General features: G+C 41.6%; 1 protein-coding gene across 1 annotated transcript in view; it reads left to right on the plus strand.

Moving 5' to 3' along the window:
- Positions 1-602: 602 nt before the first annotated feature.
- Positions 603-11,128, plus strand: part of Kcnu1 (potassium calcium-activated channel subfamily U member 1) — an 82,787-nt gene continuing 72,261 nt past the window's right edge. The window contains exons 1-4 of the mRNA XM_076913956.1: positions 603-848; positions 2,826-2,945; positions 9,767-9,828; positions 10,785-10,875. Of these exons, the coding sequence (XP_076770071.1) occupies positions 654-848; positions 2,826-2,945; positions 9,767-9,828; positions 10,785-10,875 (468 nt within the window). The 5' untranslated portion in view covers positions 603-653. The remainder of the gene's footprint in view (positions 849-2,825; positions 2,946-9,766; positions 9,829-10,784; positions 10,876-11,128) is intronic.

Consider the following 11,128-nt stretch of genomic DNA (forward strand, 5'->3'; position numbering starts at 1 on the left):
TTATTGGCTTGCTTGTTCCTTGACTATTTGCATTTATTGTATTGCTAGTTCCTCAACCCAGAACTGACCTTAATACTTGCATGTAATTAAAATGGTATAAAAGCAAAAAAGAGGAGGAGGATGGGATGGGGGATTCTAGGGAGGGGAAATGGGGAAAGGGGATAACACGTGAAATGTAAATATGTAAAATATCCAATAAAAAAGGATAAACAGAATCTGAATCTTTAAGGACTTCTTTTTTTTCTGAAAATTTCAAGAATGTAATATCTCTGAAAGCTAGAGAACTAGTTCTGAGATTGCTGTATGCATGTCACCAAAAAAATATAAGTCACTTGACTAAACAAACCGATTGAAATAGGTAGTTAGCTGCTAGTCTCCGCCTCAGAGAGTAGGATTCTTCAGGGTCTCAGATGAAGTGATGAGGGCATCCAGAACTCTCATCTACTACCTGCCTATCCTCTGTGGTCTCTAGTATTCTCTATCAGTTGACTCAGTGAGTTTCACCTGAGTGGTGAGGGGACTCTTGTTTTTTTGAGCTTCTCATTGGCTTTCCCATCAGATCCCGAGGTGATGTAATACAAGGAAGTATGCCTCCTGGGACTGTTGCCAGGTGACCATGACATCATAGACTAGCCCAACAGTGTCGTCTCAAGATGATTCAAACATTACTAGAAAGTTTAAATCAGAAAGAATTGACGGAAACGTCATGTACAATCGAAATCCAAGCAGCATTTATTCTCTCCTCCTTGGCGACTTTCTTCGGGGGACTCATCATCTTGTTCATTTTCAGAATAATCTTGAAAATCTCAAGAAATTGGCAAAGCGTCAAGGGGCCAAGAGGAATCTTGGTCAGTTTCCTTGTCTAGGACACCTGTGTGTGAAGATTGGCAAAGCTTGTTGACCTTGTATGATGATGGATATACCAGAGTCTCTGTTCTGGAAAAAGGGGGGGAAAACCTTCTGTGTACATTGACTACAAATCTTAAAAAGACAGTTAAGGTCAAATGTGGTACTTTATAGATTAATCCCAGCACTTGAGGCAGGAGGATTGATGTGAGTTTCAGGTCAGCCTAGGCTACATGGACAGAGGAAACCTTCTATCCAGAGAGAGAGAGAGAGAGAGAGAGAGAGAGAGACAGACAGACAGACAGACAGACAGACAGACAGACAGAGAGAATAGTGTATAAATATACAATATACTGTAAAGAAATTACACTTATATCTATAGATAAATAGATACATTCATACATACATACTACATACATACTACATACATACATACATATTTTAGAAAAGAACATAATGGCCTACATAACATGTTCCAGGCCAGCCAGAGCTACAAAGAGAGATTATCTCCAGTGTGAGCTTGAGAACAGCCTAGGCTGCATAAGATCCTGTTTCAAAGGGAGAGGGATTTGTTAACTACAAATCAATTCAGCCTTACCTTTGAATATCCTTTCCACACAATTCATATCTGTCCATATGTATACAGTGCTCTTAGATGTTACCTACACCAGCTACAAACATGTAGTAGGTATTTTTGTGGCATAACTAGCTTTGCAAAGGTTGATGTTGACTGCTGGCAAATAATAACGGGAACAGATGATTGTTTATGAGGATGATGTATTAATAGTCTGAAACATCTCTCTTCAATTCCACATGGCTATTCTATTTTTGTTGTTTGTTTGTTTGTTTGTTTGTTTGTTTTTGAGACAGGGTCTCACTATGTAGCCCTGGATGGGCTGGAACTAGATATGTAGACCAGGCTGGCCTCTAACTATGTAGACCAGGCTGGCCTCTTAACTCATCTGCCTTTGCCTCCTAATTGCTGGGATTAAAGACATATACCACCACAATTGGCTCAATGGAAGAATTTTATTAAGCCCTCTATAATTTGTTTTAATTTTTCACTTATCAGACTTTGTTTCTTCTTGGAATAGATAATAATAGGGGTGTTTTGGTAATAGAATACTTTTTGCCTGTGCTTTATAATTAATAAGTGGATTTTGTTAAATATGTCTTTAATGTTAAAATGGCCTAAAGTGACATAGTCTGAACAAAAAAGCAAAGACTTAACGTTATTAACAATGTGCTCTTTCTATTTCTGTATTTGAGAATATCTAGTATTGAAGTTCATACTTTTTTTCTGATAAGCCAGTTTACCCTGTAACTGCTTTCAGCTGGGTTGGAGGTATGGCTCAGTGATTAAGAACACTGGCTGCCCTTCCAGAGGACCTGGGTTCAACTCCCAGTACCCACGAGATGACTCACAGCCGTCTGCATTTTTGGTTCCAAGGGATCTGATGCCCTCTCTTGGCTTCCCTGGGCACCGGGCAGACACATGCTACAAAGACATAACATTCAGGCCACATGCATATTTACATAAAGTAAAAATAAATAAAACTTTAAAAACAAGACTTTAAATAATATCATAAAGCTATTGGGAAAAGACTTCTGAGACTAAAGGACATAATCTCTCTCTCTCTCTCTCTCTCTCTCTCTCTCTCTCTCTGTCTCTCTCTCTCTCAACTGTGTGTGTGTTTAATGTGTTTGTGTAGAGTTTGTAGCATTTAGAAATCTCTTTAGTTGGCGCTTCAGGATATGTTTAGTCTCCAGAGTGTTCATTTCCAGGGTTGAGCAAGGTAGACTGATTTCTGATTAATACCATGACAAGCTCCTCCCTCAACCTGAAGCTCCTCCCTCAACCTGAAGCACCTGCTTCAACCTGAAGCTCCTCCTCCTTTAACCTGAAGCAAACTAGTTTCTCTTGAGCTACAGCTCACTCTGTCTATTCTTTTTTCTCTCCCACCCCCCGACCCCCACAGGAACTATTCTCATCACGTAGAATCGAGGCTAATCCTTTAAGAAAACTTTACTTTCATGGAGTGTTTCGTGAGCGTATTGAAATGCTGCTTTCTGCACAGACCTTCGTGGGGCAAGTGTTGGTGAGTTCACTTTCACCCTTCCGGTGCCAATAAACCGTAGCCAGGAACGTGGTCCTGGTCCACCTATGTATTAGCCACACAAGTAGGCATCGTTTCTTCCATGGTGGTTTTAGCTACATCAAGCCCTACATGTAGGACTCCCTCGTCATCATTCTGCTTCACTTTTCCCTATGTGAGCACCATTATTAGAGTTTATACGTACTGTTGGCCTCTCTGCTCAAGGAAAGTTTTATTAGTACAGAGTTGTGTACATTGCATGCTTTACAGATAGAGGAATGCCTGGACATAAGTACTAGAAAGACATCTGTTGCACGCTTCCATTTTCCTATAGAGGAGAGGGGCTTAGATTAGGTGGCTAGTTTTTTCTTATTTTCTAAAAACAGCATTATAGTTCAAGGATGACTGTCTGATATTCGAAATAATATGTCATTACCTAGTACACAATCAACTTTCGTGATCATTTATTGGATTTCGAAAGAATATGTGTTAAGGTTTGATACCCATGTAATAGTAATTGGGTTATATGTATTTTTTAAAATTTTGTATTGGTTCTTTGTGAATTTTATATCATGTATCTTAATGTCATTCATCTCCCCCTCCCCTCATACCTACCCCCTATCCTTGCAATCCTCCCCACAACAAACTAAAAAAAAAAATCTTGTCATGGAAGCTGTAGTGTGTCTCAGTGTGACCTTGAGTCCACCCTTCTTTGCCTACAAATGTTCATTGCAATGACTTGTTAGTCTAGTGCGAGGCCTCTGGCTTCTGCTACTCTGTCAATACTGAACCTCACTGGGACTCCTCTCGGATAGCCAGATGTTGCCCTGTGTCATTTGAGATCTGTAGGGCCTGCCCCTTCATGCACTCCAGCAGTTCACTGATGAGGTAGCTGCTGGGGTGGGCTGATTCAAAGCCCCTGTTCTGGACCTGAGAGGTATCTGAGCTAGTCAGCCAGCCAGCTTTCCAGCACTCACGCAGCTGGTGAGGGACATGGCCAATACTCCCATTTTCCTGCTCCTGGGCCAGCTCTCCTGCCTGAGGTAGGCAGCAAGGGTGTATATGTATTTTCAATGTCCTTAGTTATTTGCTAAACAACTGAAAAGGACATGTCAAAACCTTCATTTATGGTGTTTTGTTTTGGTTTTGTTTTATTGAATGTCTTGCCGTTCAATAGAGTTTGAATGGTATATTCTTACTTGCAAAGAGTCACTTACTAAACTGTCTTGTTAACTCCCTTAGCCCACATGGACTGTTTGCTTCTGGCATGTCTTACATACAATAGAGTATCTGCACACTGTGGGACCTACTTTGCTTCCTTTTACTCTTCTGTCCCATTTTCTCTGAACTGTGTCTCTTGCCAATGTCAAAGAGCTAGACTTCTGTTCTGTCTTTATTAGAGCACACATTTCGTTTTTAATTTACCAGGATTTTTCACTGGATGCTGACAGGCCAAGTAGGCACGGGGGGGGGGGGGGGGGGAGCCACAGACCAACTTTAGTCAATAATAGCATGTAAGTGGCAGCCATGTTTTTTTTTGGGGGGGGGTTGTTTTTGTTTTTTTTGTTTTTTGTTTTTTGTTTTTTTTTTGTTTTTTTTTGTTTTGTTTTTGGCAGCCATGTTTTGTTCCTGGGCTCTCATACTCTTCTCAGCTGTCCTCAGTGCCACAGCATGTATGAGCTGATCTTCACCAGTCTCTTTTAGGTTAAGCCTGGTCTGGTAGGTCAGTACTCTCAGGCCTTTGAGGGATACAGGGCAGAGCAGAGTTGAGGAGTCATCTTGGGCCGGAAAATGTCAGCTGGGCACAGGTCATAGACAGGCCAGGGTGTTTCATGTTCCAACCCTGAGGAGGGTAGTCAGGCTTGGGGTTCGCTCTCCAAATTCAGCCTACTGTGTGTTGACTTTTTATAATCTGATTTTTAGAAATCGGATTTCAGTTGTGTACTAAGACTACAAGAGATATTTATAAGGCCCTCTTTAAGTATTATAGAGAATTATACAATAATATGTGTAAACCACTCAGGTCATATTAAACAATGAAAATGAGCCGATCCTTGCATTTTAAAATCATTATTTATTGTCTTTTTGTAACTCCTACTGTGGATTATTGTTTTTAAACAGAAATATAGAGAGCCGGATTTTTGTTCTTGTCTTTGTTAGAGAATACACTTAGTCTGTGAGCATTTTCTTTTTTCTTTTTGTTTGTTTCCTTTTAAAGTTTATTTTAATTACAACATTTCTCCTTCCCCTCTCCCACTCGCAAGCCCTCTCATATACCCCTCCCTGCTCTCCTTCAAATTCATGTCTCCCTCTTTATCAGTCGTTAGCACCTTCCTGGTTAGTTATTGATGTGAGAGGGTCCAGCCCACTGTGGGTAGCAACACTCCTAGGCAGATGGTTCTGGGGTCTTTAAGAAACATAGCTATTTTTATGTATAATTAAGTGCATGTATACAATGTACTAAAGCATATTCACACCCATTACCCTCTTTAATCCCCCCCAACTCCTGCTGACCCCATTCTTGTCCCTGACCATTCCCTTACTTCCATGTCATTTCTGTGTGCTAGTAGCCACAGCTGCTGTGCGCTCCTGATCCCATAGATTAAAAAAAAATATTTGAGGCAAAGTCTCTGCTGTGTATCCCTGGCTGCCCTAGAACTCTGTATGTAGAGCTGGCTAAACTTGAACTCACCAAGATCCACCCCTTTCTACTTCCCAAGCGCTGGGATTTAAAACGTGTGCCACCAAGCCCTTCTTGAATTATTATTTCTGTGTCTGGATGTATGCCAAATGAGTGGAGGGCCCATAGATTGCAGAAGAGGTCATTGGGTTGCCTAGAGCTGAGTTTGGTGTAATTTCAAGCTGCCTGATATGGGTGATGGGAATTGAACTTGGCTCCTATAGAAAAATAGTAAATATTCATCAATGCCATGCCATGTTTCTCTATTCTGTAAGACAGACATTTTGTCTTTGTTCACTGATGAATAGTGTGTAGGTCATAAAAAGATCCAGAGATACATTTACTGAATTTGAGTAGAACTTGTTTGAAATCTCCAAACATCAATGAAACTATACGTGAGGCTGTTGATTGAGAGTGTTTGTTTTGAGACAGACGTAAGTAAAGCCTAGGAGATGGATTGTGGGTTCAGAATGATGTGTTTCAACAGAGAAATGGTTGAATGAAGTTTAAAAAAATACAAAACAAAACATTTTTTCAGTTTTTTTCCATTGAAAATATTTTTTTCATGCAATATACTCTGATCAGAGTTTCTCCTCCCCCAAATCCTTCCTGTCTTAGTCAGTCAGGGTTTGTATTCCCCGCACAAAACATTATGACTAAGAAGCAAGTTGGGGAGGAAAGGGTTTATTCAGCTTACACTTCCACATTGCTGTTCATCACCAAAGGAAGTCAGGACTGGAACTCAAGCAGGTCAGGAAGCAGGAGCTGATGCAGAGGCCGTGGAAGGAGGTTACTTACTGGCTTGCTTCCCCTGGCTTGCTCAGCTTGCTTTCTTGTAGAATCCAGGACTACCAGCCCAGGGATGGCACCACCCACAATGGGCCCTCCCACCCTTGATCACTAATTGAGAAAATGCCTTACAGCTGGATCTCATGGAGGCATTTCTTCCAGGGAGGCTCCTTTCTCTCTAATAACTCCAGCTTGTGTCAAGTTGACACACAAAACCAGCCAGTACACTACTACCTCTTACTCATCGGCCTCAAAACTTTCTTTCTCTTTAGAAAGCAGTCAAATAAAAACAAACTAGAATTTTTTTTTAAAAAATGAAGAAAGGAAAAGCACAAGAAACACATGCAGTGGTTTTTGTTGTTGTTGTTGTAGTTTGGTTTTGTAGACTGTCAGCTAGCCATGCATAGTGGTGCACACCTTTGGTCGCAGCACTAGGGAGAAAAAGGTAGGCAGATCTTTTTGTGAATTCTAGGGCAGTCAGGGCTGTGTAGCAACACCCTGTCTCAAAGGAACAAAAACAGAACAAGAATAGCTGAGATGGGCTCAGCTGTCTGGACTCTCCCTTTGTAAACTAGGCTGACTTTGAACTCACAGAGGTTTTCTGCCTCCTGAGCGCTGGAATTAAAAGAACGAGATATTGGGGATCTTTCTTTATCTTGATGGCCTTACTTGAACTTTTGATAGTGATGAGACAACAACAACAAACAGTCATGAGTGAAGCCTTTTCCCAAATACATCAGGTCAGAAGGTTATAGCAAGGTGGGACTATCCTTGCTTTGGGTTGATTTCTGATCACGGCTCAGCTTTTAGTTGGCGAAATCGAGTTATCTGCTACGTTAATACATTCAAAAAGTTTTCCTTGAGTAAAAAGGATGTAAGGACAGGTACTGAGGCCCAAGATAATTTTGTCTCTGGATTTCAAGTCTTTAGAATCATGATGCTTTAATCAGCGTTATAGGATATTCACCCCCCTGACTCTGTTTAGCCCTTCCCCACTCCACCCACGAACCCCACTTCACAAGAGTAAACACTGAATACCTTCCATGCTGGAGAGTTCCTGGGCAAAGGAATCATGATAACACCAGTTGGGTTAAGAGTGCTCTTATAGGGGCTTCTGTGGCCTTAACAGGCTGCAGAGAGAGGTGCCATGGAGGCAAGAAGACAGTTTCTCTCAACACATACCACCCAGTAGTCCATGTTGGCTCAGACTTCAGGAGTCTGACCCTGAGTGGATTGTTTTGGTCATATTTAAGTACAACACTGTTGGGTGAAAATTATTCTGGAGAAGATTAGCTCAAGTCCACATCACATGCACACAAAGCAAACAGAAATTACCTTGAGAAACAAAGTGAGTTAAGTACAGGTCAGATGTTTCTACATTGGAACTCTTTGTGAAGTTCATAAAGATGGGTCTTTGTCTATAGATTGACTGGTTGGTTTAGGGGAAGACCTGATGTCAGAAAAACCTCTGGCCGCATAGATAAAGCAAAGGCCACCAGATTAGTAAGCTCCCCCATTCCTAGCATCCTGGGTGGATAACAGCTATATCATAGATTCCCTTGAAGGAACAACTGTGTGAGTGCTAACATTCCAGGTTCCTCAGTGCTCCCCTGTGAACACAGAGACCTGCATGCCTCCTGCAGAGAGGCCACTATGAGCTTAGACAGTGAGAAAGTAAAAATACTCTTCACCACAAACAAAAGTAGGAAAGGGACCCACCAAACAATATCTGAGTTAGAAGGAAGCTCTAAGGCCCCCAGAAAGGGAGGTCCTCACCCAAGCCTCAGGAATTCGTGGCCACCGAGTAACTCACAAGACACCGAACTTAATGCAATCAGCAAGAGGTATATTTCAATCAACATGCTGAGGTCAAGACCCATGACCCAACGCAGGGGCAGTGGGGTCTGACCCCGGGGCTTTGGAGACAGAGAGAATTTAAAGCCAAAGACCACAACTCAGGGGGGAAACCACAACCCAGGGGAGAGTAAAGGAGGGTTATTGGAAAGCACCTGTGGAAAGTCCCAGCCCATTATTCAGTTTGTGACAGGGTCCAAGGAACAGTCATGGGGAACATTTTGTATAGGCTATTCTCTAAGAGCCTATTCTTAATCAACCATCTATCTTGTGGTCAGCCAAGTTCCTGAAACACAGAGCTCATGACCAAGCTGACCTGCACTCTTGGTTCTGCTCAGCCTGTTAGGAGTTTTTGAAATTTTTTAACCCTTTTAAAGCGAACATATTATTGTAAATAAAATTCTGAATTTTATCATTAAAACTGTATTGATCTAAACATATTAAAAATCTGTTTGCTGAGACAGGGTCTCACTAGGTACCTCTTGGCTGGCCTCTCTGTGCAGACCACACTAGTCTCAAACCCCCAGAGATCCACCTGCCCCTGCCTTCTTAGTGCTAGGATTAAAGGTGTGGACCATCAAACCAGACAAATACCTGATGGTTTGGAAGTTAAAAATTACCAGAGGAGTGAGAAGAGTACTTTTTTTTTTTTTTTTAGATTTATTTATCTTATGTATATGAGTACACTGTCACTGTCTTCAGACACACCAGAAGAGGGCATCAGATCACATTACAGATGGTTTTGAGCCACCATGTGGTTACTGGGACTTGAACTCAGGACCTCTGGAAGAGAAGTCAATCCTCTTAACCTCTGAGTCATCTCTCCAGCCCCTGGAGGAATGTTTAATTATCTGGAGCCTACCTGAGAAAAATCACAGAGGCTGACAAAGGTCTCACCCAGCTCCACTGGAGGCTTCTGAGGACAACTTCCTGGCTGTATTGATCTGCAGGGATCTTCTTCACATACCAGATAAGCTGGTATAGCAAAAGCACTCACTATCTTCTCACAAAACATTTTCCCAGGTGGAGAAATGTCCCTAAGGACAGACACATCATGGTCAGTTCAAGACTGCTATTTGTGAGCCCTCATTTCTATCATGAAATGAAGCCACAGTGCATTTGACACATGCTAAGCACTTGGAAAACATTTGCGAAACTCTAGGAGGAGCAGGAAGGGTACCCCGCTTATTCTGAAGCATGCGGGACTTAAAACTAGGTAAGCACAATGGGTACACGTTGACTTAGTGTGACCCTTAGCCAACTTTTCTTCAGTGAAGGAGTGAATGAATACGGGCATAAATGAAGGTGTGAGTGCAGCACTTCCCAAAGAAAGGTAAGATGAGGCAAAACCATTTCCTCCTCACCCCCTCACTGCACACAGCAGTAAAAACACACAACAACATTTACCTTCTTCAAAATAGAAAACGCAATTTTGTGGGCTTGTTCATTTTCTGCTGATAAAATAGTTTTGCATCTCCTCTCTGTCTTCTTCTGTTTTTAGGTGATCCTCGTCTTTGTGCTGAGCATCGGGTCTCTTGTAATCTATTTCATCAATTCAATGGAGTGAGTAATGCCCCAGTCATTCTTGCCTGCTTTATGAGAAACGTAATTGCTTTAGAATTTTCTCTTTAGGGATGTCAAGTTGGTTTTGCTCTTATGCACACACACTGTCCCTCCTGCCCCCACCAGAAGTTAATCAAAATGTAGTAACCATGTAGTAGCCCTCAGTAAGCACTAACTCCAGTTCTGTGATACATGCATGCCTTTGCCCTGTATCTTGCCACCACGGTTGCTAGAGTTGGGGTGGGGTGTCCAGTTGCTCTTCAGACCTTCTGGGACACCAAACCTTCAGTGTCTGTTTCTTCCCATGTGGCCCCCTATGAAGGCTTCTGAATTCCTCTAGAAGTCCTGTGATATCTCAGAGCCTCTCATGCTTCAGAGACCTTCCTGTTTGAGGTTTTGAGACTTTAACCTTGGATTGCTTCTCTGATGTCATTCCCGTATATAAATCAAGGCTAAGGCAGCATTTTTTAAAAACTAAAACTGTTGTGATTTGACCTTCATGCCAAGCCTCTGAGAATTATATTAAATACCCACCTGGGATAAAATTAAGAATTCCTAACACGTCTTTTAGAAACTATCTTTGAAATTTGTTTCAAATCCATTTGTTTGATCTCGAGTAGGCCTGTCTCAAAGGGGTAGAAAGGGGAACTGAAAAATCCTGGTTTTCAACCAGAAAGGACCATACAATCGCTGAGGCTCTGGATTCCCACTTAACAAAATTGACTCTGTAACAGAGTGGTGGGCCTTTCTACTATTCTGAGCTCCAAGTATGGTCTAGTGACTTTACTTATTCATAGTATTCTCAAGAAGAAGGCAATTCCATTCAGATGTGAACATGAGTCTTGAATAGACCATTCACATAGGTATGTGCATCGCCTACCCTGCCTTTATCTCTGCTCTGTAGACATAGGTTTTTAAATATTTATCTTTGCAAAAATGTTCCCATTTCTTTCCAGCCCTGTTCGAAGGTGTTCTGCATATGAAGACAAAATTGTCCATGTGGATTTGAGTTTCAATGCTTTCTTTAGTTTCTATTTTGGGTTGAGGGTAAGTACCTAGGTAAAGCAATATCTACCACGTCCCACCCCCAAACAGTAATATAAAGAGCCCTGTGTGGTCCTTAGTTGCTCAATCTCCCTTGAGCTCTAAAGGTAGAAAACCTGTTATTAAATATTTAATGAATAAGTCATTTATTATTAAATATTTAATGAGACCTAAAACCCACATGTCCTGTGCTTGAGAGGGTAAGTCAGGTCCAGAATTCTGACACACCTGAGAATGACTCCACTACTAAACACCC

Source organism: Arvicanthis niloticus, chromosome 16 (genome assembly GCF_011762505.2).
Source record: "Arvicanthis niloticus isolate mArvNil1 chromosome 16, mArvNil1.pat.X, whole genome shotgun sequence".
NCBI classification, from domain to species: Eukaryota; Metazoa; Chordata; class Mammalia; order Rodentia; family Muridae; genus Arvicanthis; species Arvicanthis niloticus.